The 25,347-nt window shown below is 41.9% G+C and overlaps 1 protein-coding gene across 2 annotated transcripts in view; it reads left to right on the forward strand.

The window, feature by feature from the left end:
- Positions 1–655: 655 nt before the first annotated feature.
- Positions 656–25,347, forward strand: part of bcas3 (BCAS3 microtubule associated cell migration factor) — a 1,146,863-nt gene continuing 1,122,171 nt past the window's right edge. For both annotated transcript variants that reach the window (XM_060847956.1, XM_060847957.1), the window contains exons 1-2: positions 656–731; positions 17,864–17,953. In XM_060847956.1, coding sequence (XP_060703939.1) covers positions 17,883–17,953 — 71 coding nt within the window. In that variant the 5' untranslated portion in view covers positions 656–731; positions 17,864–17,882. The remainder of the gene's footprint in view (positions 732–17,863; positions 17,954–25,347) is intronic.

Consider the following 25,347-nt stretch of genomic DNA (forward strand, 5'->3'; position numbering starts at 1 on the left):
TCTCATCCCGGTTTTCCTGTCTCACCTTTTTTTTTATCTCTCTGATCGCAGTTTTCCTGTTTAATCCCGGTTTTCCTCTCTGAACGCTGTTGTTGTCTGTCTCTGATTCCGGTTTTTGTCTCTCTTTGATCCTGATTTTCCTCTGATCCCTGTTTTCGTCTGTCTCTGATCCCGGTTTTCCTGTCTGATCCCGGTTTTCCTGTCTGATCCCGGTTTTCCTGTCTGATCCCGGTTTCTGCTCTGATTTCCTCCGCACAGCTCGAGCCCAAGCCTCGCGTGAGCTCCATGTAAACAAACAAACCGTCATCTCGCGGCTAACGGTCGTCCAGCCGCGCGCAGCTTCCGTCCGTAAATTATCCACCATCTATCATTGACATTCGGAGCCGATCTACCACCACACTAAATAGCGGTCCCTGACAGAAAATGATTCAAATGCAAACCTTCTAATAGATAAAGCTTCCCCTTTAAAAATCTAGGCCCGGTTTCGTGACGGACGTGACAGGATGTCCCACCTTACATCATTGTTTATTGGCTGAAAGTAATGAGTGACACCGTTCACGGGGCGGGGCTATGGCTAATGCCATATCCTATTGGCTCTATATATGCCGATCATCTATCCCCCCGCCCTCTGCTGCATTTCTCTCCCCGCCCTCAGCTTGTCTTTTCTGCTGCTATCCAGTTGTTGTCAGCGTTTGGATACGGAGTGGCGATCGACTGCGAGAAAACCATTGGTTTGTATCAGATTTTAATATCCATTAATATTTTAGAATTGTAGGTTCTCCAGAGAAACATATAGAAAGGGAAAATACCATTAGCCGGGCTCTATGTGTGTGGGGATCCCACTGATGGTCCCTTCTGTGGGTATTTGAAGCTCAGCCTGGACCTGGCATCTTCCACCTGTTTACCTGAGAAAAAGTCGCTGCTCCGATATAAACCATTTTAAAAACTAAATCCAGCTAGCATCTTCCTATTTCTCCGTATTACAGAAAAGCGACATTTACATTCCTACAATCGTTCTCACCAAGATCTCCCGAAACGTTTTATAGCCAATTTTATTCTGAAGTTGTTTCATAAGAAACGTGGCAGCCTGTTTTCAGACAGGGAAATCCTACGGGCACTGGCATGCCAGTGATAGTTTAGGTTTTGGTTCAGGGATAAATAGTTGCTCCAGGACATTGTGAGGAGCGGCCTCTGCTTTCTTTTGAAATAGTGCCGTGGGATCTTTCCTATTCACCGTAGAAGGCTGATGGCCTCTTGATTTAACTTCTCATTCAAAAAAGGCAGCAACTCGGATAGACCAGCTCACCATCCTGCACTGGATCTTGTGATTGTGATTCAAGACCGGAGTGTTCTGTCTGGGCAAGAACACTGCAATGACTGACAAGTTGATGGTGATGCTTTCTTTGATTGTCTCCGTCCCTCCTTTTAGGCAGTCCTGTACAGTATTTGTTTGCAATTTGTTTAATGCCAATTATTGTGGATTATGTATAGATAATATTTTTCTTTTGTATCTTGGATTGTTGTGGTCAGGAGTAATAGTGTGTGGATTGCAGAGCACGACGATGGATAACTGGTTATGCAGAACCAAATTATAGTAAGCTAAATTTCATCTGACATAAAAATATATATTATAAGGTTAGAATGCTATTCGACCATAGAACACAAAGATATCTTAATAATGTTACAAACCACTAACCAGCTTGATGTGGTTAAAATTAGTCTAAGATATTTTCTAATTCCATCAGGGAAGTTCTGTCTGTAAACCATGTGAAATTTCATCTGTTGTGAACTCTGACCAAATCACACAGAGTAACTGATCAAAGCAACAAGCCAAAGGCAAGACAACAAAAAAACTTGGCACTTGTGGAATCTAGGCAAAGGTTATTAATCCAACCTTGTTTAATTCTGACATGCACTACTTGACAGATGACCTATTAATGTAGCCAGGAGCATGTGAACAAGTATGTTTCTTAAGAATTTGATTTTTTTGGTTGTTTTGTTATTGTAGCTATAGATATTAAAACTGGAAGTGATGTAGAGTATGAAGAAACACTGACAGGTAAGAATAGAATAGGGAGAGATATTTTATAAATATATCAAGATGAAAAGGATGACCAGGGAAAGAGTAGGGCCCATTAGGCACCCATCTGTCTGTTGAGTCAGAGGACTTTAGTAGGTGTTAACTGGGTACTACACATTTGTCTTCACATTGGAGAAGGAAGATGAAGTTATAGCAGCTGTGATTTTAATTTTTAATCCTTCTCTGGCCACAGAGGAGGTGTCAGAGGACTGGAGCATAGCTGATGTTCTTCCACTTTTCCAGAAGTGTAGTAGAGATAAACCAAGGAATTACAAACCAGTGTGTCTTGCATCAGTGGTAAAGAAACTGTTGGAGAAAATTGTAAAGGAAAGAATGAAGCTGTACTTGGAGAGGCAAGATTTAATCAGAGATAGTCAGTATGGTTTCATTACAGGGAGTCATGCCTAACAAATTTGATTGAATTTTTCAAGCCGGTGACCAGGAGTGTCGTTGAGGTTAGTATAATTGATGTAGTTTACAAGGATTTTAGTAAAGGTGGGGGTGGGGAGAAAGTAGCATAGAGTACAATGGGTGAGTGGAGGAGGAGATGAAGGTGATAGGTCAGGGTGGAGAGGGTGGAGTGGATAGGTGGAAAAGGAGCTAGGCAGGTCGAACAAGTCCGGACAAGTCTTGGGGACAGTGCTGAGCTGGAAGTTTGAAACAGGGTTGAGGTGGGGGAAGGGGAAATGAGGAAGCTGTTGAAGTCCACATTGATGCCCTGTGGTTAAAGTGTTCCGAGGTGGAAGAAGAGGCGTTCTTCCTCCGGGCGTCTGGTGGTGAGGGAGAGGCAGTGAAGGAGGCCAAGGATCTCCATGTCCTCAGCAGAGTGGGAGGGGGAGTTGAAATGTTGGGCCACGGGGTAGTGTGGTTGATTGGTGCGGGTGTCTCGGAGATGTTCCCTAAAGCGCTCTGCTAGGAGGCACCCAGTCTCCCCAATGTAGAGGAGACCGCATTGGGAGCAACGGATACAATAAATGATATTAGTGGATGTGCAGGTAAGCGCAGCAGGTCAGGCAGCATCCAAGGAACAGGAAATTCGACGTTTCGGGCATAAGCCCTTCATCAGGAATGGCTTTCCTGATGAAGGGCTTATGCCCGAAATGTCGAATTTCCTGTTCCTTGGATGCTGCCTGACCTGCTGCGCTTTAACCAGCAACACATTTTCAGCTCTGATCTCCAGCATCTGCAGACCTCACTTTTTACTCGATGTGCAGGTAAAACTTTGATGAATGTGAAAGGCTCCTTTAGGGCCTTGGATAGAGGTGAGGGAGGAGGTGTGGGCACAGGTTTTACAATTCCTCAGGCGGCAGGGGAAAGTGCCAGGATGTGAGGGTGGGTCATAGGGGGGCGTGGACTGACCAGGTAGTCACGGAGGGAACGGTCTTTGCGGAAGGCGGAAAGGGGTGGGGAGGGTAATATATCCCTGGTGATGGGGTCGGAGAGGTTGGACAAACTAGGATCTTTTTCTTTAGAGCATAGGAGACTGAGGGGGGTCCATGTAGAGGTATATAAAATTATGAGTGGTATGGATAGGGGAATGCACTCAGCCTTTGTCCCAGAATTGGGGAATCGAGGTCTAGAGGGCATCAGTTTAAGGTAAGAGGAGAAAGAATAAAAAGGAACCTGAGGGACAATCTTTACACAGAGGGTGGTATGCATATGGAATGAGCTGCCCGCGGAGGTGGTTGAGGCAGGTACATTAACAATATTTAAAAGGCATTTGGACAAAAGCGTGGATAAGAAAGGCTTAGAAGGATATGGGCCAAGTGCAGAGAAATGGGGTTAGCGTGGATGGACATTTTGGTTGGCATGGACCAGTTAGGGCCAAAGGGCCTGTCTTGGTGCTTTAGGATTCTATGACTTCATAATTACCTTTTGGAAATTCAATATGTTACATGTACTGATTTTTCTTTATTTATCCTGCTTGTTACCTCAAAAACTGTAATAAATTTGTAATAAATAAACTGTAATAAAATTATTCCTTTGTAAAACTATAGGATCATAGAATCCATACAGTGTGGAAGCAGGCCATTGGCCCATTGAATCCATACCAACCGCTCGAACAATATCCCACCCAGACCCACCTTCTACCTTATCCTTGTAATCCTGTAATTCCCATGGCTAATCCAACTAGCCTGGACATCTTTGGACCATCAAGTTGAGTCTACTTGATTGTATTATGTATTTCTAAATGCTCTGCTATTGTATCCTTTATATTAGATTCTGACATTTTCCACACACCAGATGTTAAGCTAACTGGACTATAGTTAACTGCTTTTTATCTCCCTCTCTTTTTGAATAAAGGTGTTACATTGTCAGTTTTCCAATCCTCTGGAACATTTTGCTGAATCTGAGGATTTTTGGAAGATTAATAACAGTACACCCACTATCTCTCTGGTTAGTTCCGTTAAACTCAAAAAGTCCTGGGACTTATTGACCCGAAGCCGCATTAGTTTCCCGAGATTTTTTTCTCTAGTGATAGCTAATATGTTTATTTACTGCCCCCCCACCCCAAAATGGTCTTATTGTTCTCTATCATGAAGGTTGATACAAAGTATTTATTCAATTTCTCTGCCATTTCCTGACTCTCCATTGTTATTTCCTCAGCCTGTTTCTCTAAGGGTTCAATGTTCACTGTGGCCTCTGTCTTCCTTTTCATATATTTATAGAAGCTCTTACTGTCTGTTTATATATTATTTGCTAGTCTGCCATAAAAGTTGATTTCTCCCTTTCTTTAGTTGTCAATAGCTGTAATGAAGTTTGCAATAGAGTGTCCCTGATGGAACTCATACTGAACACTGATAGGCAGGTTATTGCTGAGATTAGTATAGAGTTCTTTTTCTTTTGCTTTGTAGCACACCTTTTGTCATCTCGTGGATGATTGACAGTAGACTAATGGAGACATAAGTAGTCAGATTGAATTTGTCTTACTTTTGTGGACAGAAGACACTTAGACAAATACTCCCAGTGTTCAGTAGATTACAGTCTTGTATCTATACTGGGATAATTGTGCTATGAGTATGACTACTTTCAGGGCACAAGTCTTTAGTACATTATCAGGGATGTTGTCAGGGTCAATAGCCTTTGCAGTATCAAGCACTTTCAATTCTCATCTTTGTGTTTAAATCCTTCCATAGCCTCTCTCCTCCCTAGCAGTATTCCTTCTAAGCCTCACAGCCATGGAGACACTCCAAGATTCTAAGATGATTGGCTTGATTGATATGTCAACACATTGCCTTCCATGTTCAGAAGTTGCTACTGTTCAAGGACCTTAGACATTCACTTGCCTGATAAAAATGGAGGGAGTACTGTTCTCTATCTGTGTTAAATGTCCACTCACCCTTCTCCAACCCCTGAACAACCTCTCACTCTGACTCTCGCCTCTTTTGCATTCCCACTTCCTTTTGCCCCCCCCATCATTGTCCTTGTCTTTTGGTGTATGGAAAACCCTCACTGAACAGTCATGTTGTTCCTCCAACCTTTGTAGAATCTATCTCTTTCATGGACCTCTAGTCACCTTCAACTTCTCTTCTTTTGGCTTTCTTCTGCCTCTATAATGTGCCTTGGGTATGCTTTTCTGCATTAAAGATGCCATTTAAATGCCTGCTGATTGTGATTGTTTCTGGACTGGCTGTGTGCATTTGGTGAAATGATCCACAAATTTGTTCAGTGGACAGATTCAAAGTCTGAAATTGAGATTGAAAAGATTATGGAATTGGTTCCAGTGTTGTTCATGTTCATATGTTGGCTTATTTCACACATTTTAATGATTTGACACAGTGGAAGCAGTATGATGCTTCATTTGTAGGTCTTTAAACTAAATTTTTCTAATTGAAATATATTTCACCATGATTTTGCACTCTAATCTTGACAGTTTTAGAAAGAATTTATTATGAAGTTACTGTAACAATATAAAATGAAAAAGAGTGGCTAAAGTAAATGTTGGTCCTTTAGAGGATGAGAGGGGCATTTAGCAATGGGATATGATGAAATGGCCAAGGCATTGAATAAGTATTTTGTGTCGGTCTTCACAGTGGAGGACACTAATAACATGCCAATAAGTGACAAAGAGTTGAAGGTAGGTGAGGACCTAGACACAATCATTATTACGGAAGAGTCAGTGTTGGGTAAGCAAATGGAGCAAAGTATAAAGTCTCCTGGCCCTGATGGAATGAATCCCAGGGTACTAAAAAAGAAGGTGGGAGAAATAGCAAGTGCACTTATGGTAATTTTTCAAAATTAGTTGGACTCTGGAGCAGTTCCAGCAGATTGGAAAACAGCAAATGCAATGCCACTGTTTAAATAAGGCGGTAGACAAAAAATGGGGAAATTATAGACCAGTTAGCTTAACTTCTGTAGTGGGGAAGATGCTTGAGTCTATTATCAAGGAAGAAATAGTAAGGCATCCAGATAGAAATTGTCCTGTTGGGCAGAAGCAGCATAGGTTCATGAAGGGCAGCTCATGCTTAAGTAATCTTTTGGAATTCTATGAAGACATTACAAACAAGGTGGACAATGGTGTCCCAGTAGATGTGGTGTACTTACATTTCCAAAAGGCCTTCAACAAGGTATCATACAAGACCTTCGACAAGGTACAACTGCATAAGATAAAGATACATGGCATTATGGATAAAGTATTAACATGGATAGAAAATTGGTTGACTAACAGGAAGCAAAATGTGGGGATAAATGAGTGCTATTCTGATTGGCAATGAGTAACTAGTGGTATGCTCAGGGATCAGTGTTGGGACTGCAATTATTCACAATTTATGTAGATGATTTGGAGTTGGGAACCATGTGTAGTGTGTCAAAGTTTGCAGATGACACTAAGATGAGTGGCAGAGCAAAGTGTGCAGAGGACTGTGCAACTTTGTAGAGGAACATAGATACTTCAGAGAACTAGGAAGAAGGCGGAAAAGCAGCACGTCCAGGGTGGTTATCTCCGGTTTGCTTCCAGTTCCTTGGGCTGGTGAGGCCAGAAACAGGGAGATAATGGACTTGAACATGTGGCTGGGGAACTGGTGCAGGAAGCAAGGATTTAAATTCTTGGATCACTGGGATATGTTTTGTGGTAAGCATAAATTATACAAGAGAGACGGTTTGCACCTTAATAGGTTAGGGACCAGCATTCTGGCAGGCAGGTTTGCTACTGCAACACAGCTTTGTTTAAACTAAGTAGAGGGGGGGAGGGGACAAACTGGATGTTTAAGAAGGAAATTGAAGGGAAAGTTAGAACAAGGGAAGTCAAGAAAGACAATATATCAATGAGGCAGAAAACTCAAAAAGGGATCATGCTGTAAGGTTGAGTGAATTAGGAGTTGATGGGAAGGGTGAAGGCAATAACAAATTAAAAATACTATACATGAATGCACGAAGCATTAGAAATAAGATGGATGAGCTTGAGGCTCTTTTGGAAATTGGCAGATACGATATTGTGGGGTTAACTGACATGTGGCTTCAAGTGGACAGGGCCTAGGAAATGAATATTCAAGGCTACATGTGCTATCGTAAGGACAGACTGAAGGGCAGAGGGGGTGGTGTGGCCATGTTGGTACGGGATGATATTCAGTCCCTTGCGCGGGGGGACCTAGAATCAGGGGATGTAGAGTCAGTGTGGATAGAGCTGAGAAATTCTAAGGGTAAAAAGACCCTCTTGGGAGTTATCTACAGGCCCCCAAACATTAGTCTGGATGTTGGATGTAAGTTGAATCAGAAGCTGAAATTGGCCTGTTGCAACGATGTTACTACAGTTGTTATGGGGGATTTCAACATGCAGGTAGACTGGGAGAATCAGGATGGTATTGGACCTCAAGAAAGAGACTTTGTGGAGTGCCTCCGAGATGGATTCTTAGAACAGCTAGTGCTGGAGCCTACCAGGGAGAAGGCAATACTGGATCTGGTATTGTGCAATGAACCAGAATTGATCAGGGACCTCGAAGTGAAGGAGCAATTGGGAAGTAGTGATCATAATACAATAAGCTTCAATCTGCAATTTGAAAGGGAGAGGGTATAATCGGAAGTGACAATATTTCTGTTGAATAAAGGGAACTATGGAGCTATGAGGGAGGAGCTGGCCAAAGTTCAATGGTGCAATACCTTAGCAGGGATGACAGTGGAGGAACAATGGTGGGTATTTCTGTATATAATGCAGAAGATGCAGGATCAGTTCATTCCAAAAAAGGAAGAAAGATCCTAGGAGGAGGCAGGGGTGGCCGTGGCTGACGAGGGAAGTTAAGAAACATATAAAGTTAAAAGAGAAAAAGTATAACATAGCAAAGATAAGTGGGAAAATGGAGGACTGGGAAGCTTTTAAAGAACAACAGAGGATCACGAAGAAGGAAATACGCAGAGAAAAAATGAGGTACGAAGGTAAACTGGCCAAAAATATAAAGGAGGAAAGTAAAAGCTTTTTTTAGGTATGTGAAAGGCAAAAAAATGGTTAAGACTAAAGTTGGGCCCTTGAAGACAGAAACAGGGGAATATATTATGGGGAACAAAGAAATGGCAGAAGAATTGAATTGGTACTTCAGATCTGTGTTCACTGGGGAAGACACAAGCAATCACCCTGAGGTAACAGTGGCTGAAGGAACTGAACTTAAGGGAATTTATATTTGCCAGGAATTAGTGTTGGAGAGACTGTTAGGTCTGAAGGTTGATAAGTCCCCGGGGCCTGATGGACTACATCCCAGGGTACTGAAGGAGATGGCTCGAGAATCATGGATGCGTTGGTGATTATTTTCTAGAGTTCGATAGATTCGGGATCAGTTCCTGTGGATTGGAGGGTGGCTAATGTTGCACCACTCTTTAAGAAAGGTGGGAGAGAGAAAGCAGAAAATTTATAGACCAGTTAGTCTGACCTCAGTGGTGGGAAAGATGCTGGAGTCTATTTTAAAGGATGAAATTACGGCACATCTGTAACTGGATAGGTCTGAGTCAGCATGGATTTATGAAGGGGAAATCATGCTTGACTAATCTTCTGGAATTTTTTGAGGATGTAACTCTGAAGATGGACGAGGGAGATCCAGTAGATGCAGTGTACCTGGACTTTCAGAAAGCTTTAGATAAAGTCCCACATAGGAGGTTAGTGAGCAAAATTAGGGCGCATGGTACTGGGGGCAAAGTACTAACTTGGATTGAAAGTTGGTTGGCTGATAGGAAACAAGAAGTAGTGATAAACGGCTCCATTTCGGAATGGCAGGCGTGACCAGTGGGGTACCACAGGGGTCAGTGCTGGGACCACAGCTTTTTACAATATATGTTAATGATATAGAAGATGGTATTAGTAATAACGTTAGTAAATTTGCTGATGATACTAAGCTGGGTGGCAGGGTGAAATGTAAGGGGGATGTTAGGAGATTACAGGGTGACCTGGACAGGTTAGGTGAGCGGTCAGATGCATGGTAGATGCAGTTTAATGTGGATACATGTATGGTTATCCACTTTTGTGGCAAGAACAGGAAGGCAGATTGATTCCACATAGGTAGTAATGTAGGTAAAGGGGCAGTACAAAGAGATCTGGGTGTTCTTGTACACCAGTCAATGAAGGTAAGCATGTAGGTGCAGCAGGTAGTGAAGAAAGCTAATAGTATGCTGGCCTTCATAACAAGAGGGATTGAGTATAGAAGCAAAAATGTTCTTCTGCAGCTGTACAGGGCCCTGGTGAGACCACACTTGGAGTACTGTGTGCAGTTCTGGTCTCCAAATTTGAGGAAAGTCATTCTGGCTATTGAGGGAGTGCAGCGTAGGTTCATGAGGTCAATTTCTGGAATGGCGCGACTACCTTACGCTGAAAGACTGAAGCAACTGGGCTTGTATATCCTTGAGTCTAGAAGACTGAGAGGGGATCTGATTGAGACATATAAGATTATTAAAGGATTGGACACTCTGGAGGCAGGATGGGTGAGTGCCGAACCAGAGGACACAGCATAAAAATACGGGGTAGACCATTTAGGACAGAGATGAGGAGAAACTTCTTCACTCAGAGTGTAGTGGCTGTGTGGAATGCTCTGCCCCAGAGGGCAGTGGAGGTTCAGTTTAAGAAAGAGTTGGCTAGAGCCCTCGAGGATAGTGGAATCAAGGGTTATGGAGATAAGGCAGGAACAGGATTCTGATTGAGGATGATCAGCTATGATCATGTTGAATGGTGGTGCAGGCTCGAAGGGCAGAATGGCCTACTCCTGCACCTATTGTCTATTGCCTATTGTCTATTTAAGTGAGTAGACAAAGGTCTGGCAGATGGAATACAATGTTAATAAATGTGAAGTCATCCATTTTGATAGGAGTAACAGTAAAAATGATTATTTCTTGAATGGTAAAATGTTGCAGCATGCTGCTATGCAGATGGACCTGGGTGTCCTTGTATATGAATGACAGGTTGATCTGTAGGTACAACAGGTAATTAGGAAGGCAAATGGAATTTTGTCCTTCATTGCTAAAGGGATTGAGTTTAAAAGCAGGGAGGTTATGTTGCAGAGCTGTACAGGGTGCTGGTGAGGCAACACCTGAAGTACTGGTGCAGTTTTGGTCTCTTTACTTGAGGGGGCAGAGCAGGTTCACTAGGTTGATTCTGGAGTTGATGGGGTTGGCTCATTGGAGAGACTGAGTAGACTGGGATTATACTCATTAGAATTTAGAAGAATGAGAGGGAATCTTATCAAAATATATAAAGTGATGAAATGAATAGATAAGATAGAAGTAAGGAGGATCTTTCTACTGGCAGGTGAAACTAGGACAAGAGGGTATAGCCTCAAAATTAGGGGAAGCAGATTTAGGACTGAATTGAGGAAGAACTTCTTCACCCAGAGATTTGTAAATCTTTAGAATTCCCTGCCCAGTGAAGTAGTTGACGCTACTTCAGTAGGTGTTTTTAAAGCTAAGATAGCTTTTTTTTGAACAATAAAGGAATTGAGGGATATGGTGAGAGTGCCTGTAAGTGGAGCTGAGTCCACAAAAAGATCAGCCACGATATTATCGGATGGCGGAGCAGGCACGAAGGGCCAGGTGGAATATTCCTGCTCCAAGTTCTAACATTTTTATGTTCATTTTTATTAAACAAGCCCTGTTTTTCTGTTTGAGGACTTAGATCCTACTGAAAATTAAATCAGAGGATTAGAACCCAGTGTTGAGAGACAAGTTATTTAATCCATTCGACCAGAAAGTCCTCTTTAAAATGATGCTTACATTGTGTAGGTTTGGAATTTAAGGTCATATCGTGCCTTTCACAACTTCTGAATGCCTGAGAGGAAGGCATACCTTCCTTTGTGAATACTTGAAGCAGAATGTTTACTACCTTGTACCTGTCCTCTCATGTACTTAGCCCATTAGATTGACAATTCTGCTGTGGCACTGAGGGAATACTGCACTATTTAGATGTGTTGACCTTTGTTTTGGGTGAGATGTTAAATTAAGGCCCCATCTGCTATTTCAGATGGATCCTAGTGCATTATCTCACAAATATCATGGGAGCTTGCCCTGGTGTTGATTGGCCACTCTACTGTACCAGTAAAGCTCAGCGTAAACTTCACGAACAGGACCCCATCTTTTAATTTGGCACGTACATCCTTCTAGTCTCAACAGTGAGTTTCTGATTTTAAAACCTATACCTATAACATTACAGCATAGTACAGGCTCCGTGGCCCTCGATGTTGCGCTGACCTGTAGAATCAATGTGAAGCCTATCTATGGCCGGCACAGTGATTTCAGGGACTAATCTTGTTGCCCATTTCTAGGTTCACTAGATTGATTCCAGAGATAAGGGTTTGTCTTATGAAGAGAGATTGCTTAAATATTGTTCCATTTTAAACTTTCCCAGGTGATAACTGAGTTTAATAATCCTGTTTTTGCTGCCTGCCCCTCAAGGTTGCCACAGCTTCAATATTGGTACAGTATCTGGGCCATTAATAAGTACCAGGTCAAGTTGAGCTCTCTCTCTCCCTAATGGCTTCTATTACTTGTCAGATCCTTCTTGTATGGCGAAAGTGAGGACTGCAGATGCTGGAGATCAGAGTCAGTCTAGAGTGGTGCTGGAAATGCACAGCAGGTCAGTCAGCATCCATGGAATGGGAAAATCAACATTTGGGGCTTTTGCCCGAAACGTTGATTTTCTTGCTCCTCAGATGCTGCTTGACCTGCTGTGCTTTTCCAGCACCACTCTAATCTTGATTCAGATCCTTCTTGTATGCCTGGGGTCTGTCTAGCCACCGTATGCTGCCCTTGAAGTGGCTGTGGGGGAATGAGACTGTCACACATTTCCTTCTGGAATGTGTCTTTGCAAAGGAAGTCTGGAGAAAGATGCAGTGGTTTTTGTTGAGGTTCATCCCAAGCAGATGCACCCAGAAACAAACATCGACTATTTCTGGAGTACCATTAACTCAGTGAAAGATGTTCTTTGGTTTGCCTGAAACTTGTTGGTCTTCCAGAACAAGGAGTTGAGTCTGATCAAATGTTATAGAGTCATAGAGTCATAGAGATGTACAGCATGGAAACAGACTCTTCGGTCCAACTTGTCCACGCTGACCAGATATCCCAACCCAATCTAGTCCCACCTGCTAGCACCCAGCTCATATCCCTCCAAACCCTTCCTATTCATATACCCATCCAGGTGCTTCTTAAATGTTGCAATTGTACCAGCCTCCACCACATCCACTGGCAGCTCATTCCATACACGTACCAACCTCTGCATGAAAAAGTTGCCCCTTAGTTCTCTTTTAAATCTTTTCCCCTCTCACCCTAAACCTATGCCCTCTAGTTCTGTACTCCCCGATCCCAGGGAAAAGACTTTATCTATTTATCCTATCCATGTCCCTCATAATTTTGTAAACCTCTATAAGGTCACCCCTCAGCCTCCGACACTCCAGGGAAAACAGCCCCAGCCTGTTCAGCCTCTCCCTATAGCTGAAATCCTCCAACTCTGGCAACATCCTTGTAAATCTTTTCTGAACCCTTTCAAGTTTCACAACATCTTTCCCATAGGAAGGAGACCAGAATTGCACACAATATTCCAACAGTGGCCTAACCGATGTCCTGTACAGCCGCAACATGACCTCCCAACTCCTGTATTCAATACTCTGACCAATAAAAGAAAGCATACCAATTGCCTTCTTCACTATCCTATCTACCTGCGACTCCACTTTCAAGGAGCTATGAACCTGCAGTGCAAGGTCTCTTTGTTCAGCAACACTCCCTAAGACCTTACTACTAACTGTATAAGTCCTGCTAAGATTTGCTTTCCCAAAATGCAGCACCTCGCATTTATCTGAATTAAACTCCATCTGCCACTTCTCAGCCCATTGGCCCATCTGGGTCAGATGCTGTTGTAATCTGAGGTAACCCTCTTCGCGGGTGTGTCGAGAGTGTGGTGCTGGAAAAGCACAGCAAGTCAGGCAGCAAATGAGGAGCAGGACAATCGACGTTGATTCTCCTGATCCTCGGATGCTGCCTGACCTGCTGTGCTTTTCCAGCACCATAGTCATGACTCTGATCTCCAGCATCTGCAGTCCTCAGATTCTCCTGACCAAATGTTACAGACTGGTTCTTTCCAAGGAGCAGGACTATGTGCTGAGGGACTCACTAAAGCTTGGGACAACTGTCACTAAGGCACAGTGGGGAAAGACCACAGTCTGGTATCTCTCTGGTGAGAATAACTGGTGGTCCGATCAGTTATTGGATCCTCCTGGTACCTCAATTACATGTAACTATAATCCCATAAGAAATGCCTTGGGTTTGTTTGCTGGATAGAGTCAAATTCCAATGCTTGTTTGTTTTCTTCATACGTTACTGTTTGGTACCGAACTCCTTTAGTGACAATTTTTTTTTAATGAGTAAAGTATATTTTTGAAATAAAACTATCATTAAGTAGTCATGCATTGCATTTACCAGCTCTGACTCTCAAGCATTCAGGATTTCCAATTCTGCTTTTTCTTCCTTTGTGCTGATTCTTTTGGGGGAGGAGGATTAAAAGAGAATGAACTAAGAATTTGCAAGAGTGTGCAGAGGGCAAAGGGAAAGAGAGCAAGCGATCCATAAAATATTGAAAGTGGGAGAGGAACAGGTATAGCAAGGAAGACACTTTAAAAATGCTTTTGACTGACATGATCTCAACAAGGAGGGAAAAAATAATCTTACTTAAATTGGCACAATTTCTTGTTGTATGAGTACACATCCTGTGCATCTCAATTTATCATTTCAAATTTCTTACATCTCCAGTGATCAATTGTCACTCAGCACCACAGTACTTAAACCTGGTATTGTACAACTAAAATACTTTCTCCATTTGATTCAAATTTGGAAAAGCGGTTAGGTTGTCTCCAGTCGTCCATTGTTGCAATTCAGACATTGAGTTTGTTGCATCACTTTAAATGGGATAGTCAAATGAAGTTCTGTGGCAACGTATTGCCCCAAGTTATTGCTTCTATTATCCTGCTTATTTTGTAGAGTGCCTTATCAATGTGAAACTATTCTCTATTTACATTTTTAGAGGATGGCATTCACTTTTATGAAGTTGAAGGCATGTACTGTACCTTTACAAGAGAGTGAATGCTGTTTTGCACTGAGAACTTACAAGCATCTGTCATATGACTAGCTACCAGTCTCAGAATGTACTGGAAAATTGAAAATACGTAACATTTGGCTGTAAAATGAATACCTGAGTTTTGGTTGCTGTTTTGACGGGCTAAATTCGAATTGCTATCAGTTTAAATTATGTCCCAGGATACTAAAACCCAATCGAGTTTGAATTTATTGTTTTTGCCAACCTCAAACCAATGAGATGATCTGATGTTTGGGGTATAAAGCAGCAGGCATTTTGAAAGTTAGACAGAAAGTAACTACCATTGAGAGAGACTGCCATTCAAAATACTCTCATATGAAACACCTTTGCAGTAAAAGAAAGAAGATGATCCGGGGAGATCTTTAGCCAAAAGAAGGAGGACACCAGCTGTGTGGTTTTGAAATTAAGTTGATGTAATTTTGATGTAGGTTTTTATTGGAACAGAATATTGTTACAGCGTTGGAGGCAGTTAACAAACATTTTAGTGAAAGGAGGTTTTAGACTTGTAGATAGTTGTTTAATGCTCACTTTTAGAGTTGAAGAATAAATTGATTTTTTTCTTTTAAATAGTGGAATTTGGGAGTTGTCTGTCACTCATATTTCAACAGATTACGAGGCGATGTGAGCTTTTCTGGGTGTTTGGTTTAATTAGCAAAAGGGTTCACCGTCATGTCCAAACATCACTTTCAAATGACTTTATAAATTTCAGTGAAACATCAGATTCTCTTGCCCCTTTATGAATTTCTTGACTAATGGCATACTATAAAAATCCTGGTTAATGCAGATGATTCCTATTCATTACTTATATAAGCTTCTATGAAACAAATATTGATTGTGTTTGTATAGAATAATTTTCAAATCTAGACAAAATAATAAAATTCTTTATTTCTAAGTATTAGTAACTGGGATGCTGGATAATTGTGATATGGTTGATCTGACTTGTATGGTTTCTGTGATAAAACTGAAAGAACTGCAGATGCTGTAAATCAGAAACAAAAATAGAAATAGCTGGAAAAGCTGAGCAGGTCTGGCATCATCTGTGGAGAGAAATCAAAGTTAATGTTTTGAGTTGAGTGACCCTTCCTCAGAACCATTTCTAAGCTGAGACTGCCTGTGGTATGCAGGGTCTGGAGCTTCTTGAGACCAATTCATAAACCCACATTGATTTATGTTAAAATAACAAATAATGTGTGTTTACATACAGGAATGTTTACAAATTAGTCATTCCAATGGACCCGCACAGTGTCATTCTAAATTTAATGCTTGGGTTTGGGTTCAATCCAGACTGACGGATTTAGAGTCTAAGATACACTGAGCATCTTATTAACAACAATGATACTGCCAAAACAAGGTGGAAAAGGCCTTTGGCACCCTAATCCAAGATCTCTTTGACAATTGCCAGCAATATATAATGACATCCGAGGAGTGAGAAAATCGGCATATTGGGCAAAAGAATGATTCCTGATGAAGGACTTTTGCCCGAAATGTTGATTTTCCAGCTCCTTGGATGCTGCCTGACCTGCTGTGCTTTTCCAGCACCATTCTAATCTTGACTCTGATTTCCAGCACCTGCAGTCCTCACTTTCGCCTAGCAATATACTTATAGTGATCCAGGGAAAATAAAGATATCCAACCTAATTAATAGGTTAAAGTACCAACCTTATGCTTTAACTCAGAAGCATCATCAGGTTGAGAGTAAAGATTTGCTTGAACAGAATGAAAATGAGCTGCATACGATTCACAGAAGTCAAATCAATGCCCAAGGATTCAGGTTACAGGCAGAAAAATGAAATTGCCTGATCTGAATGTCCAGGATAATGCAAAAAAGAGCATACCTATTCAACTTTAAAAGCAGTTACCAGGTTCAGAAATTCAGGATACTGCAAGAAAGACAGTAATTGTTTTAACAATAAAGCTATCTAAAGTCTGGTTGAAGATTTGTAGCTCGGGTGTCCGTTGTTGTGGTTCTGTTCGCCGAGCTGGAAGTTTTTGCTGCAAACGTTTTGTTCCCTGGCTAGGGAACATCATCAGTGCTATTGGAGCCTCCTGTGAAGTGCTGCTTTGATGTTTCTTCCGGTATTTATAGTGGTTTGTTCTTGCCGCTTCCGGGTGTCAGTTTCAGCTGTAGTAGTTTGTATGTGGGGTCCAGGTCGATGTGTCTGTTGATGGATGTTCTTGCCGTTTCCGGGTGTCAGTTTCAGCTGTAGTGGTTTGTATGTGGGGTCCAGGTCCATGTGTCTGTTAATGGCCAACTTCCACACTCAGACAACAACTCACTAGAACAAAGGACCCAATAGCCAGCACGAGCCAAACTAACGTAGTTTACAAAATACCATGCAAGGACTGCACAAAACACTATATAGGACAAACAGGAAGACAGCTAACAATCCGCATCCATGAACATTAGCTAGCCACAAAACGACACGACCAGCTATCCCTAGTAGCCATACACTCAGACAACCAGGAACATGAATTTGACTGGGAAAACACTACCATCATAGGACAAGCCAGACAGAGAACAGCCAGGGAATTCCTAGAGGCATGGCATTCATCCACAAACTCCATTAACAGACACATGGACCTGGACCCCATATACAAACCACTACAGCTGAAACTGACACCCGGAAACGGCAAGAACATCCATCAACAGACACATCGACCTGGACCCCACATACAAACTACTACAGCTGAAACTGACACCCGGAAGCGGCAAGAACAAACCACTATAAATACCGGAAGAAACATCAAAGCAGCACTTCACAGGAGGCTCCAATAGCACTGATGATGTTCCCTAGCCAGGGAACGAAACGTTTGCAGCAAAAACTTCCAGCTCGGCGAACAGAACCACAACAATAAAGCTATCTTCCAAGATGGAAATTATTGAGATTAAAAGCCCCCTACATGAGGTTATGCGAGAACTACTTGAGATGGCTGGGAAGAGTTCCTCTGCTGTATCTCTTCAAAGGTTGTTTAATAATGATACTGGATACTTATAGAAGAAACACACCATTTCCTGGCAGTAAACTCTCTCTTCCTTGATAACCACAGCATTTACAAAAAAGGAAATGTAGAATCCTAGACTATTTACCTAGATGCTTTTCTGATGGTGTTCAATTTACTACAGTAGTGGTTATAGTTGAGAAGTATTTTGTTGACATTGAAGAACTTTGGAAGTCCTGAGCTTATGAAAAGTTACAATTACATTCTTTCATGAATGGGCTCTTTTTTCACTTTAGGTGGGAGAATTGAACAGCTATGGCTACAGACTCTCCCCGCCGCCCCAGCAGATGTACAGGTGGAATAATGGTCCGACATCAGGCAGTCACGTAAGGAATATGCTTATTTTAATTGTTTAATACTGAAAACATTTGCTATCTCTTAAATTACATAATAGTCATATAATCATTGAATTGTGAAGTGCCTTTATTCCAAAGCCTTGAAATATTTTTTTTCCTTCAGACACATATTTAATTCCTGTTTAGAAGACAGAACAGAATCTCCCTTTACTGCTTCTTCAGACAGTGTATTCCAGATTCCTAACCATCACTTGGTAAAACGCCTTTCCTATATCATCTCAGCTTCTTTTATCAATCACTTTAAATCAGTGTCCTCTAATTATCCATCAATCATCAATGGGGAAAAACTTCTTCCTATCTACTCTGTTGAGAAACCTTATGATTTTGAATCAATTTCCTCTCAACTTGTCCTAAGAAAAATAATTCTAGCTTCACCAATCCATTCAAATAACCTAAGTCTTTAATTTCTGCTAAAAGCTTCACCTCTTTCCAAAAGTGATTCCCATAATAAGGTATAGTATGAACCCAGCTGATATTATTATGAAACAAGACAGATCCTGAACAGAAATTTGGCTTGGTAAATCATTTATTTTAACTTTAACTAGGTGGTGTCTCACTGAAACATAAGCATGCAATGGTGCAAATTCAGTTTTAACAGTAAGACAGAAGTTTGCTATGCAAGAGAAATAAAGATAAAATAGAACAGTGAAAATAAAATTAAATAAATTACATTTAACACATGTTTAAAAATTTCAAAACACACAGAAAAGTTTAATCCCAATAGTCCAGAACACCACCTTAAGGTACTTATACAAAAAGAATTTCCTTCTCTATCACCCAGGGAACTTGGTTTAATTGTGGCTATAATTCCCAGAGAAAGGAGGAGAACATGCCCCCATCTGCCTCAACGGAATGGAGGTTGAGAACGTCAAGTTCCTCGGTGTGATGATAACTGACAATCTGTCCTGATCTTCCCATGTAAATACGATTGTCAAAAAGACACAATAATGCCTCTTCTTCCTCAGGCAGCTCAGGAAATTTGGCATGTCCATAAGGACCCTAGCTGAAAATGTGTTGCTGGTTAAAGCACAGCAGGTTAGGCAGCATCCAAGGAACAGGAAATTCGACGTTTCGGGCCAGAGCCATTCATTCCTGATGAAGGGCTCTGGCCCGAAACGTCGAAGATTCCTGATGAAGGGCTCTGGCCTGAAACGTCGAATTTCCTGTTCCTTGGATGCTGCCTAACCTGCTGTGCTTTAACCAGCAACACATTTTCAGCTCTGATCTCCAGCATCTGCAGACCTCACTTTTTACATAAGGACCCTCACCAACTTCTACAGATACACAATTGAAAGCATACTGTCCGGGTGCATAATGGCCTGGAATGGCAATTGCTGTGCCCAGGATCTTAGGAAACTACAGAGGGTGGCCATCGTGGGAAATTACTTAGCAGTATAGACATCCGTGGACTTCACTTACACAGCTCGCTGCTGCAGAATAGCTACCATTCATCAAAGACCCTTCACACCCCAGTAATGATCTTCCATCGGTCAGGAGATTCGGAAGCCTGAACACATGTAGGTTCAGGGACACCTCTTTTCCGGCAGTTGTTAGACTATTGAATGGACTATCTGGCCTTAGATAATGTTAGTCTTGCTAACGTTCGTCTCTCTTGTATGCCCTGTGCAATGTTATCTATATGCCTCCGTCCAAATTTTTTGTTCAGTACATCCTTGCTTGCTATGATCTGCGTGTACTGCTTGTAAACAAAGCTTTTTACTGTCCCTTGGTACAACTGACAATAAATAAATAAATCAATCAGTCTTGAGAATTTGTTAGAGTCATCCTGGAGCCTTCATACAACTGAGCTTAAATATTATAAGCTGTAAGTAACTCCTTCAGGATTTTCGTGAAATGCTCTAGTCTGAAACTTCTATTAAACTCCTAACACTCAGATAACCTATTTTCAACAACTTAAAATTTTGCTCTTTTCCGGAGCAATTGCTTTACATATGCAATTATAACTCAGAAGCCTGCACTTCAGTCCAAACTAAAGCAAAAATACCTTTTTCTCCCCAGCTTTGGGTGTTTGTCTTCAGATTAGAAGATTCCAAAATCTTCCACATGATAGATTAATGCACTCTATTGTTTATTTTGTTCACTCACAAACTCTCCCATATTCCTATTAGCCTACAAAAGTATCTGTGTCAGACTTCAGTTGAAAAGACATCAACATGGCTACAAAAATACATACAAATTAAACATTAAAGCCCATCAGGTACACATAACATCCATACATCATGAGTTCAAATTTAAAAATCCAAACAAAAAAAATTATTTTATAAATCTCACGCCGTATGTCACCAGTTTGATACTCCTGTTGAGATCGAGCCTCTGATCATTCATCAGAACTTCCTTGCTTTTGCATTCTATGCTTTTATTTATAAATCTTTCTCATCCTGCCTTTCCACCTTCAATGATTGTGTATGTTTACCCCCAGGTCCCTCTTGACAACTTTTATAATTGTTTTCTATATTTTCCATTTTAAAACTTTCTTGGTAGCTCGAAACCTTAAACATTGGTAATAAGAAGTTGAAGGGTCTTATCTTGCACTTATCAGAGCCAGGATATAAGAAGCAGACTTGGAAAAAAAAACACAAGAAGAGGGTGTTAGTTGATTGGTCTATCATTGGCCTAAAGATGCAGCAACAACAATTAACTGTCAATATTAATTCTTGGACCAGGCAGGTAGATTCTGATTGGCCAGCGACCTGTATTATTTGAGAAGTCTGCCAGTAAGTTCTCGACTACTATCTTCCAAAAACCTACATTCACTGGTCACCATATGAACCGGGACTCCTTTAGTCCTACTTAGCCAAGTAGCTACTCTGAAGGACAGCACATGCTGGTTGTATGTAGGAGGTCTGCGTAGCAGCAGGAAAGAATAGAAGGAATGTATGTGATAACATCGATTTTATTGGCAACCTTTTCTTAAATAATTTTCTATTTTCTTCCTTTATTCTTTCTATTAAAATGTATCACTTCACCCCCATCTACATTGAATTTCATCTGCCACATATCTGTCCATTCCACCAGTGTGGTGACCTTCTTTAGGAAACGTTCTGAAGAAAGGCCACCGAACCCAAAATGTTAACTTGGCTTTCTCTCCACAGACGCTGCCAGACATGCTAAGTTTCTCCAGAAATTTCTGTTTTTGCCAATTGATACTCTTTATTGATTGTTAAATGTCTTGTTAATGACACAACTTGCCTCATTCCTATTCAGGCTTCCTTCGTAACAAATTACTTAGCAGTATAGACATTGGGAAAATTCATCAAGGAAAGCAAGCACATGCCTGGTGGATCCAGCTCGCTGCTCGCTCCAAACCATCTCCATGTTGACTGTGACCAAACTAGAGCCCAGAGCATGATACATGGGCACCAGCTGCACTCATTCCTCCTCCATGGACATTGACATTTGAAATCTATCATCCCAGCATGACCATCCTGGTACTTCCACTATGCACTGACACGATGGTCTACAAGCACAAACTTGCATTGGAGAGTGCATCACCATTTTGTATTAGAAGCTGCAACAGGGATACTTTGTGCTCGAGGACAAGCACCCAGCTTGCACACTGCAGTTCACACCCAGGCTACATTCTCAGGCATATTCACTTGCTCTCTTAGCATTCACTAACTTAGCTTTTACCTACTTGCTCAAACCATCCCTACCTTGCATTACCATGTCATGCTAATTTGCACAGTCACAAAAACAGGCAGCTTGCTATGCTGCTAAGCCATCTTTAGTCTAGGAGACACATATCTTGCTGTGAGGTAGTATGCTACATCAATCTCACAGCTTCTCCATGTGCCTTCAGGGGAATGTTACTGCAATACTTGTGCAGTAAGTGGGTAACCATGAATCCAACTTTAATAAGAAGGTAATACTCATTGAAGGTTCTCATCATTCAGAGGATCCTGGCACAGTACATCAAGGGAAGACTCCCACACTAACCCTGCAGCTCTACCAAGTTCAGGTGTCCAGTCATGGGAGTCTCAGTTGGGGTTCTGTGCTGAGGCTCCAGGGTTGATGGTGTCAAGGAGATGTATGGACACAGTCAAGGGTCTAGGCACAGGCTGTTTGATCATGTCGATTGAGGGGGTTGGGTCATGGTCTGTCTGCTGGGTCCATCCTCAGAAACTGAGTGGGATCAGTTGGGTTGGGGATGAAATTGCCTCTGCAGCTGTCATCCTGAGTCTAGACATTCTAGAGCCGCAGGACTGCAGCCTTCAGATTCTGGGCAAGGGTACAACACAATTCTGAAGAGCAACAACAGGGTTTTGAATGGGGCAATTGTGGGTGGGTGGGTGAATGTAATGAGAGAGGGATGTTTGTTGATGATCAATAGCACCTTGGCTTCAAGGGAGAAGATGTGAGTGACCACATCAACGTGGGTACTCATATCACTGATATCGGAGGGGTAGGCAGCTGAATGTGGATGCGTTTGCTGGGGACTTTGGAAGTGTGAATCTTATGGAATTAATGGGATTGGCCACATTTGAGGGGAGGAGCCACTGGATGAGGAAAGCACATTTTCCATCTTGCTGGAAGTTGAAAATATGTATTGGGAAGAAAATGGCTGCAATCACACTCTGAGTGGGTGGGGTAAGTGACTTCAACCTGTGAGTGAGGGGGCTGCAGCACACGTCGTTCATTTGGCTCTTAAAGGGGAACAACATAGGTCAATGGACTGTTAAAAATCTGTTAGACAAGCTTATAGGCTGCATACTCCTAGCCATTCAACAGCATTGTCCCTCTCCGTAGGTGTCACCTCCCTGGCACAGCCATTGGTAGACAACTGTTTGGCAGCTATATATTTGCATACAGAGAGACTTAAACAATAGGGATCTTCATGTTGGATGGCCAAAGCTGCCAGTAGCACTCAGTTCCATGTGTACGTATTGTTCTCCATGTTTGTACCTTATGTAGTAGGCGCTCGGTGGAAACCACAATCCATGCAACCTCTTGTTGTCTGTGAACTGCTGCTAGATGTGACATTGTGCTGAGACACTCAAAAGCAGATGCATGAAAGTTAGCGTCAATAATGTTTATGTATAAAATTTTAAAAACAAGATATCTTTCTTCACCCATGCTACCAAAGTGCCCACAATGCTTTCTTTTTTCTCTCCTCCCATTATATCTAAATTGACTCTCTGGTTCTGCAGCTGGGTTGAGCTTTGATATAGAGGCCATTGACTCTGGAGATGTGGTGGGGTGAACTGGGTTATTGGATCTTTGATCTTCTGTCGCCATGTCTAGAGGAGGCATCTGTACTGGGCTGTAGGATCTCGTTCCTCTGTCGCCATGTCTTCAGTCCTGGGAGGGGCATACACTACATCTAATGACTGTTGCCAACCTGTAAATAGAGGCAGAAAGATGCTCACGTGACTCATTGGACTTCTGGGCAAGATGGGCCATTACATCCCATGTACCTGTCTGCAGCTGCTGCTTCTTCCTGTGCACTTATATGAAGTACTTGATTGCTAAAACCACAACAACATCAGATCTGACACCAAACTCATGGTGTATAAAGCTGTGGTGTTTCCTGCCCTCCTATGTGGCTGAGAGTCATGGACTATCTATAGACACTTCATGGCACTGCAGCAGTATCAACAACACTGTGAATCACCTGGGAAGGCAGATGCACCAACACCAACATCTTGACTAGGTCAACCTCCTCAGCATCGAGGCAAGGATTACTCTTGATCGGGTCTGATGGGCTGGGCATGTTGTCCGCATGACCGACATGAGATTCCTCAAGCAGGCGTTGTACTCCCAACTCTGAAACAGCAGGCGAGCCTGAGGTGGACAGAGAAAACATTTCAGGGATTCCCACATGGCCCCATTGGTGAAGTTCGGCATTCTCATTACACCTGTGAATCACTGGCCAAAGACAGTCCAAAGTGGAGGAGGAGCATTCAGAAAGGCATCAAGCACCTTGAGATCTGCTGTTGGGAAAAAGCGGAAGCCAGATGAAAGTAGAGTAAGGAGTGTGCTATCACACCAACTGTCAATCTATGATCAACTTTTGCCCCAAGTGTGATAGAGTCTGCGGAAACTGCATCGGACTTTACAGCCACCTAAGTCCTCACCCTGAGAGTGGAAGAGTTATCCTTGTATGCAAGGGACCACTAGTGATAGTGGCCTCCTGCAGTGCTACAAGTGTCAGAAAAATGTAGGCCATTTTTTTTGCTTGGAACAATAAGAAAGAATTTCTGAAAGAAGGCTCATCTGGCAAGGTGGACTCCCTGAAGGAGTTGATGCAACCTTGTACCAGTAATCAACTTTGTTGAATGGTGGCAAAAATAGACAGAATCACTTCATGGATCTGAATCTCTTAAGTGTATTGTGTCCAATGGGAATCTATTGCAGACACAGAATTTTAAACGTTTCCAACCACAAAGTGGATGTAATACTAAGATATTAGTCCAGCTAATGTCTCTGGATATTGATTTTTGTTGTATAATGGTGTAAATGTAGCCCAATTTCAGTCTTTATTTATTTCCCACAGTTCAGGTAGCCCCGAATTAATTAATTACCTTCCATCTGAGCTTTTCCTGCTCAGATGGAAGGTAATTTTCTGGGTGTAACAGTTTATATAAGGCTGGATATATCTTTTCCAGATTAGAACAGTTGGTTCCTTTGAAGGGGTCTGTTCTTCAGTTCCATAAATGTTTTTTATTCTTATCTGGACATCTGAAAAAGTTCAGAAAAAGCTTTGCTGCTGCTTTTTCTCTACCATCGTTTTATCTGACCTACTTGGATGGAATGTTTACGTGCATCGGTGTGAACAGGCAAATGCAGGGAGCACTTGGCATGTCTGTAATATATGTACCCCAGCTCACCAACTTCATTACTTGATTAAATTTGTTGAGAAATGACACTTGAAGGAGATTGTGCAAGAATCAATGCCTTTAGTAGAACAGGCATAGACCTTTAATGCAGTCATGTGAGCTGTCTCGTTCCCTCTCTTTATGTCTATTTGACTTTTTCTCTCTCTTTCTCTCTCTCTCTCTTTCTCTCTCACACACACACACACACACACTTAAAGGCAAATAGACAGTTGGAGTCCTTTGGGTATCCTTCAGGCATGAGTTTTTAAACTGTGACCAAGGTTGGTTAGCTAGTTTCTTGATAGAGTCAGAAATAACAGATGTTGTAGTTATTTTTAGGCTATTTGATTCTTTGGTGCTTCTTTCAATCAGCCAACCAGGTCCTTTTCTTCTTGCAAGAGACAGTTGTTTTAGCCTGCCATCAGATCTGATTTTTAATTCCATCTTGCTTGGTCCATCAAAAAAAAATCCTTAAAATAAAAGATATTTATATATTTCTCATCTGAGGAGGGTATAGCATCCAGGCTT

This window comes from Hemiscyllium ocellatum, chromosome 31, assembly GCF_020745735.1.
Source record: "Hemiscyllium ocellatum isolate sHemOce1 chromosome 31, sHemOce1.pat.X.cur, whole genome shotgun sequence".
NCBI classification, from domain to species: Eukaryota; Metazoa; Chordata; class Chondrichthyes; order Orectolobiformes; family Hemiscylliidae; genus Hemiscyllium; species Hemiscyllium ocellatum.